General features: G+C 42.5%; 1 protein-coding gene across 1 annotated transcript; it reads left to right on the top strand.

Annotated features, from left to right (window-relative positions):
• Window positions 1-2,747: 2,747 nt before the first annotated feature.
• Window positions 2,748-18,224, top strand: ZDHHC1 (zDHHC palmitoyltransferase 1; the record flags this gene model as incomplete). The annotated part of the gene is made up of 10 exons (XM_080352016.1): window positions 2,748-2,966; window positions 4,525-4,700; window positions 5,322-5,423; window positions 6,271-6,395; window positions 6,731-6,889; window positions 10,298-10,410; window positions 15,832-15,917; window positions 16,528-16,621; window positions 17,286-17,394; window positions 17,746-18,224. The coding sequence occupies 10 exons, from the start codon at window positions 2,748-2,750 to the stop codon at window positions 18,222-18,224; spliced, it is 1,662 nt and encodes a 553-aa protein (XP_080208142.1).
• Between the last annotated feature and the right edge of the window lie 720 nt (window positions 18,225-18,944).

Genomic DNA, 18,944 nt, shown 5'->3' with positions numbered 1-18,944 from the left:
TGATTTTGTGCAGGTTTCTTATATGCTTCAAAAGCTTCAAGTAGAAATAAACAAATATCTCAACTCTGGGTGTTATTCATCTCCTTGCACACAGTATCACACAGTATCACAGTATGTTTGGGATTGGAAGGGACCTCAAAAGATCATCTAGTGCAATCCCCCTGCTGGAGCAGGAACACCTAGGTGAGGCCGCACAGGAACATGTCCAGGTGGGTCTTGAATGTCTCCAGGTGAACAACTCAGTTTTGGGACAACAAAATGTAGTTATGCACAGGGCTTTCATACCTTTCAAACCTTCAGGTGCAACATGACTTGACTAATCACTAGCACCCACATTACTGATTACTAATCATAGTCAAACTTTTGCAAAGCAACAATATTTTTTTCCAGCATCCTTGCTGTTTGTCTACTGAGCCAGACATCCCAGTCTTGTTACTGATTTAGCACCTGGGGCATGCAGAAGACAGGTTTTCCCCAGGTGTGGCGCCCATATAAAACCAGACCCTCCGTCCTCTCCCCCGCCCACCGCTAGCTCGGAGTGGCCATTTCGCGCCCGGGGTATTTTGGCCCCTGCGTCCCACCGTAGCCCCGGCCGTTGCCGTGGCGACCGGCCCAGCGGCCTGAGCCCGCTGGAGCCACCGGGTGTTGCCGCGCCGGCCTCAGCTGGAGGCCCCGTTACCCGCCGGGGCATGAGGCGGGTACGGGGCCGCTCTCAACCGCCGCTGCGGGGAGAAGGTGAGCAGAAAGGGGTGGCGGAGCTGCGGGAGGGGTCTGCCCGGCCCTCACCGGAGTGGCTGCCCGGGACCCGGCCCGGCCGCGGGAGGTGCTGGTGCCTCAGGTCGGCCGGTTGCATATTCCTCCTTCCCGCCGCCCAGCGCTTGGCTGTCCCGGGACTGAACATGTGGAGGAGTGAACCTGATAACTCCCAGCAGACTTGCGGTTAACTAGTATAGCTAACGACTAACATCAACTCAGTTGCTTCTCCTCAGTTTGTGGTGACCAAGTTAGGCCTGATGGTGACTTCATACCTTGTTTTTCATACCCAGTGTTTTCTTAGCTGGGTAGAAAGGAGTGCCGAGCATACCCACATCACAGGGCACCCTGCTGGGAAGGGGAGATGCTGTATCCTTGGGTCTCTTTGCATATAGCTTTGTTTTTCATCGGTAGCAGTGGATAATCAGTGCATCAGCTACAAGAGACGCCCTCGAGTTGTAAGTGAAAGGCTCCTCTTGGAGCTTCGCTTCTCAAACGGGGCAGACACTGACACAGTTGTCTTCCTCCTTGAGAGGCTGTTACCAGCCAGACGCTGCTGTGGGATGGCTGCAGCCACAGGGGTAGTTCAGCCAGGAGGCAGCTTACGCGAGCTTTAGTTGTAGTTCACCACGTTAAAAATGCTGTCAACTTGTACTAAAGCTTTTAACATTAAATAACATCATGTTAAACCAGTCTTGTGTTCTAAAACAGCAAAATCTTGCAGTGAACCAGGGATTTCTGGCTCCCCGGGTCAGGCTTTTAGTAGGAGAAAGGAGAAACCTGGGAGCTTCAGATAAACAGAGTGATTTTTTGGTAACAGGTAGCTCATAGTGAGGCACAAGCAAGTTTTCAACAACCTGATGAGAAAAGCATCACATGATTAGTAACTATTTCTCATCATTGATGAGGCAGTTGCCATGTAGCAATTTAAACTGTGAATGCAGGTAGATGCTACCAATTTCTTCAAAGACTGAAGTTAGTGTTTGTTTAGATTTTTTTTCCATCCTGCTTGATAAGACTGTGCTGATGAGCATAAATTACATTATTTTATATTCTTACCCACTACTTCTTTATCAGTCGACCCCAAAAGATGCTTCCAGCCCTTTGCCTGGGACTGCTGCAAGATGTACCAAGTTCAGAATTGTTCTGCTCGCTCTTTCAGCACATTGGCACACTTGCTGTCTGCCAGTCCTCTGGCATTTTTCTGGTACTGGAACCATTATCATCTGAGTTTTCTGTAAAGCAGAGCAGCTCAATTCTTTATTGTTAAAATTTCATCCTGGCTCTGTGGCAAATGAAAAGCAACAACTAATAAACCAACATAAACTGAAAAAAAAAAAGGAGAAATTGCTTCTGAGCTCTTAGCTGTTGTGCAAACAGGAGTCATAAACATCAAGAACTTTCCAGGTTATGGTTTGTAACTCATCTTTGCACTTAAATCTTGCTTTCTTCTGCCAGGAGTCCAGATGTGGTGGGACAGCTGAATAACCAAGCTGTTTCCTGCATGAATGTCCTGCATATGTAATTTTCTGTTTTGTCCTTCCAGCAACAGTCTGCTTTATGTTTCTGTTGTGGAGTAACTCCTGCTTCTTTTCCCCTTTTTTGTCATTACATTACCAGCTTTTCAGTTTCTAGTCTTACCACTTGTTTTGCTGCTGCCAAAGGAGTCTCTGTTTTCTTGGATGCTGTGTAGTGCTAAATTGCAGTTCCAGACTATGTGCTCCAGCAGAGCCATCCTCTCTCACTACACTTCCGTGCGCTAGCGTTCTGACATGAACACATCCTCAGACTACAGCACATCATACTTCATCTCTGGACTGCCACCAAAATACCCGCTTTGATCATTTTACTCAATTTAAGTCTCTCCTCAGGTGTGTTGTTGTTTTAGTCCCTTCAACTTTCTGTCTACTTTGGAGCATATCTCCAGGACCGGGGCTCCGTCACAATATTTTTATATCGCATATTTTTTTGTTTTCTGGTTTTCACTTATATAGATGAATATCTGCAATAAACCTCCTAATAAGACAGCTCCAGAAAACTTGAGTGAAGCTCTTCCTGAGGTGCAGGTCCAACGCGCTCGAAGGAATGGCTGGAGCTGGCCTCTGCACCTTTTCCAGATTACTGCCTGGTTGCTGTACCTTTTCTTTGCGCTGGTTGGCTTTGGAATCCTGGTTCCTCTCCTGCCTCGCCACTGGCTGCCTGCTGGCTATATCGTATCCTTTGGTCAAGAGAAGAACTGACAGTGGAACTTTTTTAAAATAGGTGTTAGGTAGCATAGAAAGCATAGGAGAAAGGAGCTGAGCCAGAATCTTTTTCTGAACTATAACCATAATCTTGATCTTCCCCTATCTACAAATCCCACTTATTTTGGGATCCTCTCTGCCCCTCTGCTTTAGGTAGGTCACTAACATTCTGCTTCTCCCTTTCATCACTCTCTGCTAAGGTTACATTCCTTAGCTCTGAGGCTCTTCTGCTGTCTGCTTCTGCCTATGTGTCTCCTTTACCTCCTATTATTGTTCTACAAGTGTGCTGCAGGATTTGGGGGAAGTTGCACTAAAAAAGCCCTTCCTGGAACATCCTTGCCATGATGAGCAGCCACAGTTCCCTGTGCTGACTGAATATGTCTTGAAAGGCAACTTTTTATGTTTGATTCTGTGGTGTGATTGCTCACAGTGGTCTTAACACATACCTATCTTACTCAAACCCTTGCTATTATCACAGTTCAAACCTTGTGGATTTGTCTATCAAATATCTTCATAACTCAGTCTAAAGTCCCTGTAATTCAACAGATTAATGTGTCCCAAGGCTTTGTTACCAGTTAAAAAAGACAGTAGTGCTTTACTGTGTCAAAGGCAAATCCCTTCCGATTCTGCTATGCCAGCCATCAGAGCTCTGGGCAGTTAGACCTCTTAAAACCTTCCTTTTTTTTTTTCTCTTACCACACTGCTCTGTTTTCCATAGATGTTAGTATGATGTGCACATCTGAGTGTATAACAAAAAACCAGAAGATTCATTTTTGCGTGCATGCTCATTTAATCACAGTATGTTGAGAAACAAACTCTTGAGCCCAGTGGTACTCCAGGCATGCAGGGTTGCTGCTTTCTATTCTTTGGAAATATTGGCAATTACTTCAGTCTGATCAAAAGTCTTCTAAAGTGTATTTGCTCTTGACTTGCTACTGCATTTAGAAGTAAGAATCCAAGCAGATATTTCAAGAAACAATGACAAATTCTGGATATCATCTGTAAATTATGTAGGAACCTACTTTAAAGGGGTGATCTTCTTGCTTGGAATCCTAACTGAGGAAAAGGAAAGCAGTGTGATCAGGACTAGTTCCTCAATTTGACTTTTTTTATTTTCTGGAAGTTTGGTCTTGTGAAGGGGTGTGTGCATGGCCTTAACTGACTGTTCCTTTCCAAGGACTCTATGAACTAAGAAACATGGACCTATGCCACCCACCGGTCTGCATGTGGGGTCAGATTCTGGTAAGTAAAGGTAATTTTTAAAAACTCCTGTGCTAGGAACAATATTCTGTGAGGCAGAGTAGAATAGAATGAGGGTTGTCCCTGTAGATTTAGTTATCTTCTTCTGGAGGATATTTATTACAGGGCAAATGTCTGTGTTAATAAAGCTCCGATTAATGCGCTGCAATCAGTTATATCGTGGTTTCTAATTCTGACCCATATATTTCTCATCTGTGTGAACTTTGTGTATTAAGGATAAAAAGATCTGTGTTAAATCAGTCGTACAATCCTTAACTGTGTACTTCAGTGTCCAGGAGTGTGTTTTATCTACCATTTAGTTGTTCATCTTACTGCAGTCTCCATTGATCCTGCGGATGCAAATGTGCGAGAAAAAAACTATCTAGGGCCTCTGGCCACCTTCAATCGTAATCAACATGCACATGTCATTGAAAACCATCATTGCCATGTCTGTGATGTCGATGTGTAAGTATCTTCTCTTTCCCTTCTACTAATCTGTCGTCTTCATCATTACACCTCACCATTAGTCTTTAATGTTAGACTGCAAGATTGAAATGGAGCCTCTGAAGCTCTACAGTGCATGTTAAACTTCATCATCTGGCAGGGTCCAGTTATTTGGGTAGATGCCCGCTGCCAAATGTGTGCATGGTTCTGTGTTTTCTTTAATTGCTCACATGTTGTGCGGAGAGGACTGCGCTGTTCCATGTTATTTGGATGTTGGTGTCTGACCTAACAAGGTGTAACTTGTCCATGTGTGCTTGTATCTGGCTAGATGTTAATATGATAGCAGGGAATGCTTGGTGGGCAGAGATTGAGATCAGGCTTTGTAGAACTGCAAAGGGTTTCAGATAAGAAATCTACGATCTCCAAAGTAGAAATTGCACAGTACATTGAAAAGACGGATTTTGTGGTGTTTGGGATTGTGATCCAATGAAGGCAAATATGTTTGGGTGTTGAAGTATTCCTGGTGTAGGTTTTCTCACTCTTACCGCGATCTCTGCTGCTCTCTCCCCCTGTATTTGTGTCACTGGAAAGTCATGGTAATGAGCTGGTGCTGCCACACTAACGCCACCCTTTCTTTGGCAGGAGTGCCAAGTCAAAGCACTGTGGCACTTGCAACAAGTGTGTGTGTGGCTTTGATCACCACTGCAAATGGCTCAACAACTGTGTGGGAGAGAGGAATTACTGGTAAGAGCCTGGCATAGTGACAGGAGCACAAGATTGCGTCAGTAATGTTTCCCCTTCTCTTCCTAAGATTCTCTTGCATCTCAGTTCAATCTGTACTCAGCCACACAGAACCACTTTTCTTTCAGACCCTGGCTGAGTAAAATTAGTCATGAGAAAACTAGATGGAAAATGCCAGCCTGATTATGACATTCAAATAACCAGGGATAAAACTCCTACACTTAGAACTTTGTAGCTGAACATCTATGAGTAAAAACAGAGAACATAATCTTATTATTTTGTATTAGGAAAAGCTTATGGGATGTTAATTGGGTGTCCTTAATGCTTCAGAGAGCTGAGGTGGGAATAGAACTATGATTGTGCTGTTCTCGTCTCGGAAACAACTTGCAGCCAGATTGCATGCTTTCCCAATGAGACTTGCCAATTGTCAGGAGTAACAGCAGCATACAGGCACCTCTGATCTGTGTCAGGTTTAAGTAAAGAGTAAGGAGGCTATCACTGATTATTGCTTCTCAGTTTACTTTCCTGCACTGAAACCACACGGAAAGCAAAGAGTTGTTACTGGTGGATGCCATATTACATTGATTTCAGATTTTGTGCAGGGAGCTCTTTGTCTGTTCCAGATATACCTGACTGTTTTGTAACCATGGTTGCTCTAAAGGATCACAGTTTTGTCCTTTAAGGTAACAAATCAGACCTAAGACTGTTAGCCAGTATCTATCGTAAGTGGAAGAAAGCGTCACAGTAATTTGGGATAGCTGTCTGTATCTCCATCTTTATTAGAGGCTAGGATTTTGAATTGTATATGTGATATTACTGAAGCCACTCAGACTTTTCACCTTCTTGGCAGGCTCTTTTTGAATAGTGTGCTGTCTGCCCTTCTGGGCCTTGGGCTCCTGCTGCTCGTCGCTTGCTACATCTTTGTGGAGTTCTTCATTGACCCTGGGATGCTCCGCTCCGACCAGCACTTTGATGGTACTAGCAGTGCTTCAGTTGAGCATCTTGTGAATCAACCAGCAAATCTCTGTGTGGTGCTGGATTCTGTGGGCTCTCCTGCTGAGGAGAAACTCCCATTCCTTACTGCTTCAATTTAATATTTCTGAGAGAGTATCTCTGCTCAGCTGGATGGAATGTCTTTCCTTCCAGAGGTAACCACTCTTCCTAAAGGCCTTGCGGACACAAGATTTCTTAGGCATCCAGTGCATAATGGGTCTGCAGCTATTTTTGAGTTAACAATACAGCTGTGAAGTGTAATGAAAGATATTTAATACCTGGATAATTACTCACCTCCAACTCCTTTTGTTTTACAGCTCTGAGGAACCACACAGACCGCTGGTTTGTGTTTCTTCCTGCTGCTCCTGTTGAGACTCGGGCATCTGGCATCTTGGTCACAGCTGGGATTTTTATTTTTCTGAGCTTAATGACTGTGATCTTGCTAGGCCACCTCCTGACCTTCCACATCTATCTTAGTAGGTGTTATGTTCCATTTCTTTTAGCTTCTTCTACTCCCTCTGTATTCATCGTGTGTTCACCTGTGTCACAAATACATACACATAGTGCAAGATTGCCATTGAAAAGGTAGAAAATCTGGGTTTAATATTATACTTTTTTTTGCCCCAGTACCAGGCAGGCTTATCAGTGCATGTGCAATATGAGGCTTGCATTGTGCCTGTGCATTCATGTGTCTGAACAGGGTTATCCTGGAGCTGAGAGCACGTAGGAGAGAAGGAGAGAGGCCAGGTGGGATAAACTAGTTAATTCCAGCTTAGTGACAGTGATGACAGATTCAGATTGGCTCTGCATATGGGGTTTTGTGAGTCTCTTTGCTGTGCTCTGCAGTTCTTCTGTTGTGTGACAGAGCCTGTTTCTCTGTTACTCCAGAGAAATGCAGATGGTAAATTTCTAACAGGAGGCCTGACGTCCAAGTCAATGTCCCTTTATGGAAGTTGTACTGTATCAAAACAGAAAGACTTGTGGAATTCAGAAGAGGCTTTCAGAAAGGCTCCACATTACATCTCCTACTTGTTGCTCTGTCAAGCAGGGATATTTCTGTTTGTTTATGTACAGATGGTCATCAAAAACCTTTTTTTCAGCCATTGTCTGAAATTAAGCCAATGCTATTTGGCTGCTTGACATAAGTCATGATGAGTAAAGATCTTAGACTTGCAGTAGTCAGTGGTGCTAAAACCAGGGAAGAAGGGATGTGGTGGAACAGAAATGAGAGCAGCAGTTACAGAGGATCCTTGGATGGGTTTTTGGGTTGTCAGCAGCGATGCAGATGCCAACACAAACTAGGTCAGCACAAACCAGTGCAGTTCCAGAAGCAAAATAGTAATGCTGCTGAAGTGTGGGGTTTGACGGGTGAGTGTTCCTCAGCTGACATTAACGTTCCAGACAGTGAGGTCATTGACCGTCATTTTCCTTTTGCAGCTTCTTTGAGCTTAACTTAAATTTGGTAACACTGAAATTTGACTTTCTTGGTGGAATTGAAAGCTAACTTTCCCGGGTTAGTGGCAATACCTGGAGATTTCAAAGGTCGATCTAGCACTGTAGAAAGACTGAAAGCATGACAATGCTGGGGCTGCTGCAGGAAGTTTTCCTCTGCATGAAAAAGTAAGGGTGGTTTGGTTTAGTACCAAGCGATATTTATCCTGTCTATGTGCACAACTTCCACCAGAGGGTGCTCCCTCCCTGGGATAAAGACGTGCTTGCTCTTGTCAAACAGAAATGTGGCTGTGTTATGCCAGTTCTGCTCTGGGTTTGAGGGTTTTTTTTGTTGTTGTGGTGACTTTTTTCCTCTTTCAGAATAAATTTTGAGCCAAATTAACTTCTGTTTCTGACCCAATTTTAAATCTCTATGATTTACATGGAAACAGAATTTAATTATTGTCAAGTTTTGTTAATATTTTATTACACTGAAATCTGCTACCCTATTGAAACTGGTTCCAGCTGTACAGAAGTGTGGTGTGTAAGTCCCGCTTAAAAGGAGCAATATTATTGTATTGATGCCTATATTGTGTGTTACATATGAGTATGCATTAGCCTTACAACTGGGATTCAGGAAGATAAGACAAAGTATGTCTCCTTTAAATTCCCCTTGTTTCATACATATAAATGTCAATAGTCTCATCTGAATTCTTTAAGGCAGACAGTGTCAGAGTGAGCTGTCGAATTCCTTTTGGGACTAGAAATACCATTTAACAATTAAAGCAATTACTGTTCATTAGTATTTCTCCATGAACCTTTTTATTTCCTAGTTAAATTACTGAAAGAAAATAGCACCCTTGTGAGTGGTATTGTCTTTAAATCTTCTATTTAAAAAACTGTCTTAAATCAGGCATGACTGTAAAACTTTAGAATCTAGCTTTGTTACAAGCACAGCAAAATTTTCAGAATGACTGTCCTGATTTTAATTATTCACTGCTATTGCTCAAAAGGAAAGAAGTAGGTTGTTTTTAAAAGGGTAGGTCCGTGTATTCAAAATTACTAGTCTTGGTTGAGACTTAGTTCCAGAGGCATTCAGTGAAGTGTGGTACCTCAGAAGCTTGGAGGGAGGATATTTTCTATTTATTCAATACTGAGAGGCCAATAGTAAGCATAATAAAAGTAAAAATTTAGTAGGGAATATAGGAAAGGATATGGGGCTCTTCACAAGCTCTAATTATGTGTTGCAGTGTTATCCAACCAGACAAATACAGTATTTTTTTAACTAAATAACTTTATTAAAATATTTTAAAAGTAACACTGTTAAGTATTCAGAAACCAGTGAACTTCAAGTTGGAAATGGTTTATAGCCCTTGGCTTATGGAGCAATATTCTGTTTCTCAAGTAAAGCATATGGTACAATTCAAGGAGCATTGGCCAGCACCCTGCACTGTCCTTGTTAGGTGCATTCACTGATCACTTGGCTGCAGACTCACATTCATTTTCATGCTCTGTCTTCCTCGCCAATTGAAGCTTGAATTCTTTTTTTTCTTCATAAGGTCATTGCTTTAACAGGAGGGGCACCTTCTCCTCTGCTTTCCCCACTTCCCTGTGAAGTAGTGCTGTGTTTAGGGTATGGATTTGAGAGGTCAGATATTACTGATATGAATGTCTTCAGGCAGAGAAAGGATTTTTAGTCTGAATGTTCCATATCCTGAGTATCTGCTTTAAGTACTATGCTACTGTAAAAAGGAAGAATGACTACCAGGCTGTGCACTAAAAACCTTCAGTATCTATTTCTGATTTTGTGTTTTAAGAATGTTTACTGTAATGGGGTCATTATGGGAGGAATGTCTGAGTTTTGGATGCTCATAACATTTGGGTCTCATGAAGAAAGCAAGCTGCTCAGAAATGTCACGTGCTCTTGGTCAGAGCAGCAGATGTGTTTATGTGGGAGAGCCCTTAAAAACACGTACACTCAGGCATATATAAACCCTGAACTCATCTATTTAGCATCAAACAGGTTGGGCATTTAATGCTGACTGTTTTGGACATTGTCTCGATGTCCTCTACGGGATGCACTAATGTGCTGAATTTCTTTCCTCCAATTAGCATTGTGTACCTTCTAACTACTGACTAGGCTTTCTGTATGATACAGATCTTACCCTTACTGGGTATGAATAATGGATTAGCTCTGAAATGAGCTGAACAAATTACTGCAGTCTAGAAGGCTGTACCATGTATGAGACTTTAGAAGAACAGTGGGACTATATGTTGTGATAATGACAATAAAGGATATAGTAAGATACACAGTGCAAAGGTACTTTTGGCTTAGAGTATCAATCTTCTCATGTTTATAGTTACTATTTGATTGTATAGTTATTCAGACTGTTTGTACAGGTATAATCAGGGAGTGGCCTTTCCTGCACTGACAGCTCTTTCTTTCTTCCCAGTGTGGAACAAACTGACAACGTACGAGTACATCCTGCAGCACCGTCCCCAGCAAGACGCAAAAGAAGGAGACAAGCAACTGGAGTCTTGTCCCTCCCAAGTGAGACCCAGTGAGGTACTCGTTCTGCTTTCAGTCCATTTCTCAAAAATAGTCTCTCTTGTCTGCAGTGAGTGTAAAGTTTGCTTCACTTTTGCAAGTTCCAAACTTTAGAGGTGATTGCTGAAGATAAGACTTCAGAGGTAATTTGGAGTTGAGTAGGATGTGAGAGAATGTAATATCTGTAATTTGATGAACACTTTGGGTATAAACAAGTACTACTTTCAAAGGAATTGATCCCACCCACTCTCTTCCTCCACCACTTGTTTTGGGTCCTGCACTATCCTTTTCTGCCAGCGCAGCTGTTTGTTACAGTCATACACTGAACAGGGTGGGGGAACTCATTTGAGTTAGAATAAACTTTATTAAAAAAACAGTTGAGCTCGTGTTTAGTTGGCCTGGCTCCCTCCCGTTTGGTTCACCAAGCAGTCACATAAATGCCTGTGTCAGCAGGAACAAGGGTGACTGAAGAGTGGGAAGGGTCCTCTCACTGGAGGGGACAGGACTGTCGGTTTTGGTGGCAGTACACATTTTGCTGGCTCACGTGAGTGGTATCTCAAGTCATGATGGAAGGTGAGATAGGCTCTAAGACTGGAGAAACCGGGGCTGATATCTGTCCCTGGAGTTACTCAAAATTTGACAGAACAAATTTTGTACTGGCTTTGTCAAAGAGTTGGACTAGAAACTTCCAGAAAGTCTGCCTAGTTTAAATTATACTGTGATTCTGTGAGCCTCTGTAACTTCATCTAACTTAATGTGATTAAGTTATCTACTATACAGCCAGCTTTATATTTCATAAGAAATTAATTAAATCCAAGCTTCATCCTAGTGCTTTGTATTGATACAGGGATCTATCTAGACTCATTTGCAGTTTTTCCCTATCAAAGCAAAGGGATAAATAAACGAATTCCCTTTTGTATAACATAGAGACCTCAGCTTTTGGTATATATTTTTTCACTGCATTGGAAAAGTTGAACTTTTCGTTTAAACAGAGGTTTCCATAACAACTAAAATATTTGGCACTTTGTCTCATAGAGCTCTGCTTACCATGAAGATTAGCACAATAATAAAGCATTAGCTCTTAAACATTTCCTAGTTACTGAATTTTGATTGATACTGAAAATAGATTTGAACGGGGTGGACTTGGTGTGTGTACACATTTGGGATGTAGCCATTCAATGATGTTCTGTCTCTGCTGGTGGTTTTCTAGATTTGTGTGAATATGGTTATTTTGAAGCAGCAAGCCTGGAAGGAGCAGGGTGAAAAGTGCTGTGTTTCAGGACTTCAGTTAGGGCTTCGGGGAACAAGAAAGACTGGATGATGCCCAGTAATGTTGTTAAGAAAAACGTTAACCCACCAGATTTTCCTTGTTTCTTACATAGCAACCAGAGATAAACACAAACAAATAGATTGGAGTAGGAGTACAGCAAGTGACTTGCCTTTTGTAAGCTGTGTTGACTACAGCTTTCTTTAGCTTGAACACAGAAACCCTTTGTAATTGATCCAAGATGTTGCAAGCACAAAATGGAACTCATCCTCTTCCCACTTTTGTCTTAACTGTTCATTCATTTTAAGGAATAAGAAGAAACATACATTTCCCCTTTAATCCTTGGTTTTGAGCCTTACTCAAGCTTGGCTGTTGGTTTTGGCTTTCTTTTTCCATGTCTGTCTGTAAGTCTTCAGCTACATTCAGGTTAAAGGATTTTTTTCCAGGTTAAAGGATTCTTATGTGTTTGTAGAGTCCTTCTCAGAACATGCACAGAGTAAAAGCTCTAATTTTGCACACTCGAGTGGTTCAGATGTCACAAAAAATGCAAATCAGTTGCACATATACAGCTTTTCCCTCTATTACTATACTGAGAGCAGCTTGTGGAAGTTACAGGGCTTTTTTATTTGTTGGGGTTTTTTTGTTTATTTTGGTTTTTGTTGTGTTTTCTTTGTTTGTTTTTTCTGGTTTTGTGTGGGTTTTTCTCTCTCTGCAGGCAGTTGCATAGCTGTCCAAAGAAATATGAACTAAACCAAAACCAATGCTTTAATGCATCATTTCCTTCATACCAGGGAGCTGGCTTGCATAGTGAGGTCAGGTGTAATGTGATTTTTTTAATCATTATTTTATTTTTTTCCCCTTCCACTTTCCTAAAGCTTTGAACTTACTTCGGACACTGATTCAGGTTGGTGAGGTTTTATTTTAAAGAATAAACATGGAGTTTACTCAGCTTCCCTCACACTTCCAATATTGCATCTCTCTTCCAATGGTTAAGATGCACCTCGTCTTCACTCTCAGCCTCAACACCTGCAACGGGACCCACTTTCCCTGGGAGCAGCCGTTTTTTTCCTGTTCAGTTCTGCCTCCCCTCTAGCCTGACAACATTTCAGGGCTGTGGCTGTCGCTAAAGTGGATGGTGAGAGCAGCTGCAGCAGGCAAAGGAGCTGAATTCATCCTGCAGTTGTAACCATGAACCTTGGAGTGGACACAACTGGTGTTCCACCTCTAGAAGAGGTCTGAGCATGACCAGGACTTGCAAGGTGGCAATGAACTTGAGCGATGTGTTGATTGAGCTGTATGTTTTCAGCAAGAGCTGAATCCTAACAGCCGAATTGTGAAGGGTGGCTTTGTCTCGCTGTTGCAGTGGAAGTACGCTGGCTGTTCTGCTAACGACAGGGAACAAAGGGAGGCTGGGGCTCTGCGCCGTGTTTGTAGCTTTTATCACACTGAGAGAACGTTGTATTTTCTATTGACAGAGTCTTCCATTTGTTTCTGCTAGTCAGCTCTAATTGTTTACTTTCTTTTATGTGGCTGCTTTGGTTATACATAATTTATAGGCGGCTCAAATGAGCAAAATAGATTTTAAAAAGCTCTTTCACTCCTTGCTTGGAAAGAGTTGTTCATGATATTCTCAAGAGGTATCATTCATTAATCTCCTTTAAAATGCCAGGCCTGCAGCCTGTATGCTGTTGAAATTGAGTCCTGATTGTTTTCAGTTATACTCTGCACAGTCTTACCAGGACATGTCCTGCTGCAGCTCATTTCAACCACTCTGTGCTTTCCTCTGGAACCACCTACATCTCCCCGTGTGTACACTTACAGTGACACGAGATTGTGTCTAATTTCCTTCATTTGCAACTCAGGTGTATGAGGCGTGAATGTAAATGTTAAGAATTTGGTCCCAAAGGAACTCGGAGGAAACAGTTGTGCACATTTGGTGTTCAGTCAATGATGAGCAATGATTTGACTCGAGTTAAAAATTCTGTTTGAAATAAATGTGGTCATTTTCTGCAGATAGTTAATCCTGCACTTGGATAAACCTTGTCAGTAATAACCCCAAATAGCATAATTATCAAATCAGAAAGTTCTAATATTTGGGTTTGCTAAACCAATTCCCTTCAAATTTGATGTTACCACCAAAACCAGCTGCTAATTTCTTTCCACCTTTTTGGCAAGACCAGTTAAACTAAGAGCATGTTACAAAAGGCTGAAGTCTTTCCAGTTTGGCAACTTTCTTATCTAACAATTACACAAGTACTGACACTCCAGACATTGCTGCCAAGATGTTCAAAAGCAGCTAGTAATTTTGGAAGCATCTCTTCTGGCCCAGGCTGATCAGAGCAGCGTGCTGGCTCTGACACGGGCCCATCGTGGGTGCTGAGAAAGAGCGCAGGAGCCATTGTCCCCAGTACCCTCTGCCAGCACTTGGCAATATGTCTTAGGGGCTTCTGCAGCACAGAGCTTCAAATAGCATTGTGTTTGCTGGTTTCTCACAGAAACATTGCTAACTTTTGCTTGAATTCATGCAACGTTTAGCGCCTGCAGTATCCGGTGGCAGTAATTATTCACCAGTTGCTCTCTCCACTCATATCTGCCCTGAGCATTTCCTCTCCTGACTGAAGAGCCCTGCCCCGTTAGCTATTCCTTGTACAGAAACTGTTCCACATCTTCCCCTGGTCCTGTCACTCTCCTTTGTACCTTCTTCCATGTCTTCTGTGAGGAAAGAGGCTGGAATTCTCTAGGGAATCCAGTGTCCAGGCTGCCAATGAATTTATTCAGTAACATGAAACTATTTTCTGTGTTCTTTTTTTGTATGCCTTTCCTTTTCATTCCTATCAGCTGAAATTATTTCTTGGCTGCCACTGATAGTGCAGCTCTGTGAATTATTTTCTAGTTCAGAGACCATAGCTTTGTATGTAAAGTTTATGCTACTTTTCTCATATGCATGACTTTATATCTTTACATCTTGCAATATTCATTTTCATGTGCTGTTTTATCACCCCATAACTCAATATTGGAAGAATCTTCTGGAACTCTTTGTGATTGGCTTTAATTTTTGTTGCCTTACATAAGGGAGTATCATCACCAGATTTCATATCGCTGTTCTGCTCTTTTGTCGATTGTTTATGAATTTGTTGAAGCGCTGAGGCCCTGGCTCTCCCAGGAACCCATTTGTGGGATGTCCAATGTTGATTTCATTTTTCAATTTGCCGATCAGGCTGTTCAGACAAATAGGTCTTTGTGAGCTTGTCTAAGATTTTTTGGAAGCTAATGCCTATTGCATATAAAATCCCTCTGTCTTTGCCACCTAAAAGCTGCCTTAAAATGTATATTTGTCTTTATAGTTACTGTATGCTAAAATGTTTAAGAGGAAGTTGTCTTGCTAATTAATCAAGTTTAGGAGCAGCTGAAAAGTAGCATCAAGGTTCTCCTGAGCACAGTTTATCTTTTTTAACAATGGAGCTTATACCCTGTGTCACTTGGTACTCTGACCATCTTAAATGTGTCCTTTCGAGGGGGAACTGGGAGCCCTTTTCCATAATGCAGACACTTGGATTTAGGAGGTTTATTTGTTGAGTCATCTTATATGTTTATGAAAGAATGCAATTTTAAAATTTCGGATAGCATTACTTTGAGTTCAGCTATACCTGAGGGAAGTGTGCAATATATCACATTATTTTTTAAAAAAACAGCACTGTTATTAGCCGTACAGGATTCACACAAGAAACAGCAAATACTTTGTTTTCCCTGTTTGTTGCATGCCTTCATTTTTCTTGCCTCCATTTTGAATTGAAACATTTTTTACATCTAGTGCTTAACTCCTGTGATTGAATTGTATAACTAATGGAGGCTTTAAGTGATATTTTGAATGTAATCCCAAGAAATGATTCAGCTGGTCTCTGTGTGCTCTGATTTTATTTTGAGCCATATAAAATACTGGCTGGACTAACTGAATGAATGAGGGACTTCTAATTGTCTCAATCTTGGTTTTCCATCTTCTTAAGCAGCAGACTCCTGCTGCATTTCAGCTGTACTAGCTTTAAGGACAGAAAATATCTGGCATGTGATTATATAAGGAGGAAGAAGACATGTCTGTAGGGAAAATCTCTTCTCCACTATGTCCATATCAGTCTGAAAATGTTAATTCTTTCTTTTTTTCTTTTTTTCCCTAGGAAGCAGACTTTTTTTCAGGTAACCCTGGCTATACAGACCCTCATATGCAAGCAGAGGAATTCTCAACAGTAACTTCAGGAAAAGGGTGAGTGAAGTCATAGATAGGAGTCTCCCAGCAGCATGTATGGTGAATGGGAAGTGGTCACCAAAGCCACTGATGGACCCAAACCCAAAAATACCAAGGAGGATGGGGAGCACCAGTGTTGTGAGCAAAGCATCGTGAAATCTTTGTGTTTCAGGAGCATAATTACCTGCAGGAGTAATTGCTTCCCCTCCTCTGGGAAAGTATCTTTCCTAGAATACTCTGTTTAGGCTGTTTTATGTTAAAGTTACTTTAAAGCTGCCTGATTTGTCCTGTAATTCCTATACTGAGCTCATTATAGTTATATGATTTCAGATTGTCGAGAGATGAATCACAACAGCAAAGTCTATAACACAGGCAAGCACTCATGGGAAAACAACATCCTTGTCTCTTAATTAAGCCTTGCCTATTAACTCATGGCCCTGGGGAAGGCAAAATAAACTCTTCATAGTTTGCACAGTTGTGCAGGAAAGGTTACTATGCAGTTTCACTGGTAATATTGCATGAAGCGAGGGATGCTTTGGTCAGGCTGATACTTACCTGCAAGCAAAATGAGGACCTGAATTAAGTCATGTCTAAGGGAATCACCTTGTATATTTGCTGTGTATTTTAGTTTTCTGAAGCTTTATGTCCACAGCGACAAAGCTGGCCCTGAGCAGAGCTCCTCCCCTGACCTCCCAGCTCTTCAGTTTGTGGTCCCATCACAGGTAAGCAGACTTGCTACATCCCATAACCTCTGACACTGTTCAAATGTGGGTATTAAAGGACATTGAAGATGATGTGTGTGGCTATGAAGCTAGAGTGTGTGAAACAGCTGTCCAAAGCCAAGTTAGCTATGCTCTTGATATCCATGTACCTATGTTCAGATGCTCTCCCCTCTTGTTCAAATGGCAGGTGGTGGTGCTCTCCCCCTTTTCTCCAAAAGCCAGTTAATCCGATTCTTTTCATCTGGATTATATGAAAAATTTCCTTTTGACTATATTTGTATTTTGGACAAGAGCTATCTCACTTTTGGCATTTCCTGCGCTATGTGACTTTTGGTCCCCTCCTCTAGTTTGACTCTACAAGTGCATTTGTCCACTAGGGTCTCATACATGCTCCAGCCTTATGAGACAACAGCTTAAAGGTACCTACACACAGAGAATTGCTTTATGTGGATAATGTGTGTGTTCATTAAATATCTGTTCTCTCTTGTTGCTTTATAGTAACTCAGTCTTAAACTATGAAATATTCTTAGTCTTTGGTCATACCTCATGCTCACTATTAAAAATAGGAGATGTTAAAGAGAGGTAGTAATTACAAAACATCAGTGTCTCATTACCTTGGGCTGATTAAGTGACTTCCCTTCTCTCGGGTCTCTTGCTTTTACAGCAACAGAAAAAAAGAAGGAAGAAGACACACAAAGGTTCTTCCTCAGCAATGGACAACAGATCTCAAACACATACTGGACCTTGGCCACCTTTCCCAGATCCCCAGTCAGGTGAGAGTGTACCAGTCAGCTTCTCTGCTGCTGGAGTGGATTTCCGCTTGCTGGCACACTGAAGTGAAGCATGTCATGAGAAACCAGCACTGGCAGAAAGTTAAACTTGTCTAAGAAGGGAAAATGAGTGCTTCTGAGTGCTCGGAGATACTCTGAAGTGATCAGACTTGGGTACACTGAGTGTAAAATTATGTACATTTCTCATATCTAATTTTGCATAAATATATGTATGGCTTTCTTTAACACTAGTGCATCAGCCGTATCAGAGTTTCAGGGCCTGTTGATGTCTTTGTGGGATTGAGGGATCTCTCTTTTTCTTAAGCTTTCTTCTCCTTTTCTTTCCATTTGTAGGGTTCCCAGCCACGGCTGCTGCCTCCTCATCTTCCCACAGCCTTTGTCTCCTAGAGCCAGCTTCTCCCCTGAGAGCTGCTGTGCCCCCCAGCAGCATCAGCCTCATCCAGGCAGCGGGACCCCCAGCTGACTATCACTCAGAGTCTGCCGAGTCCATGGATGAGATTCCTGTGGCTCAAACTTGCCTTGGGAGCACAGCCCTTCGTGGGCCTCCTAAGAATAGCTCAAGCAACTCTCAAGACTATCTCTTGTCCACAGACAATCCCAGAGGTGACAGAGAGAAGAATCTGTGTTCTGGGCACAAGGCAAAAAGGAAAACCTGCCAGCAGGACAGACATGTGGAACAAGACCTGGAACTATTTTCAAAGATTCCTGCTGTGTTTGTAAGTAAGAGCAGTGGAGAACTTCATGTCTCTCAGCTCCAGCCCAGTGAGAGCACATCTGAGCCACACCACAGAAAATGCACCAAACTCCAGTGACTCCCTGGAGGTAGCAGCGTCCCTTTACCTGATGCTGTCCATCTTCCAACAGAACGAGTTGAAAGGCAGAAAAAAAAACCTGCTGCATTTTTGTTTCTGGCTGTGGCCTCTTCCTAAGTCAGGAATGCCCACAAGCCCAGTTCCACGCTCCTTGTCAAGAGGGAGCAGCCTCCCCTGATGGGGGTGTACTCCTGCTGGTTCGGGACTGCAGCATTAATACTCCAAGGAGTGCTGAGGGCCTCATCCTTGCACTGTGTGCTTGATATCAGACTGCAGCAAGACATTTCTTGCTACCTGACCAAGGGCAAGAGGCAATAAGGTGGCAAACCTGAGGTAGGCGTGTTGCTAGAGACAACTTGAGTATTTTCTATAGGAAAGGGTTGTCTCCTCCTGGCCCTCTGTACACTGCAGTGACTTTCTGGGAGTGTGTGGGGAAGAGCAAGGCTTCATCTCCACTGTTCCCTGCACCTTCAAAACTAAGTTTCCCATCTCTCTACACCCTGTCAGTCTTTGGATCATGTGCAGGAGCTTCAGCAGGTGGTCAGGGATTAACCTCAGGATTGCCCTGTCCCTATACCGCTTTCTACTGTGCACTCTCAAGCCCACTCCACCAGCATGTCCTCTGTAAGGCAGCATGGTTTGACCTGCTCTTCCTTCCCAGCAGCCTGGGGTGCCTCACCGCTCAGCTTTCTCATCAGAACCTCTGGGATACAGCAAGTC

This window comes from Nesoenas mayeri (genome assembly GCF_963082525.1).
Source record: "Nesoenas mayeri genome assembly, chromosome: 12".
In the NCBI taxonomy this organism is placed as follows: Eukaryota; Metazoa; Chordata; class Aves; order Columbiformes; family Columbidae; genus Nesoenas; species Nesoenas mayeri.
Note: the sequence above shows the minus strand (reverse complement) of the source record. Positions and strands in the feature narration are given on the sequence as shown.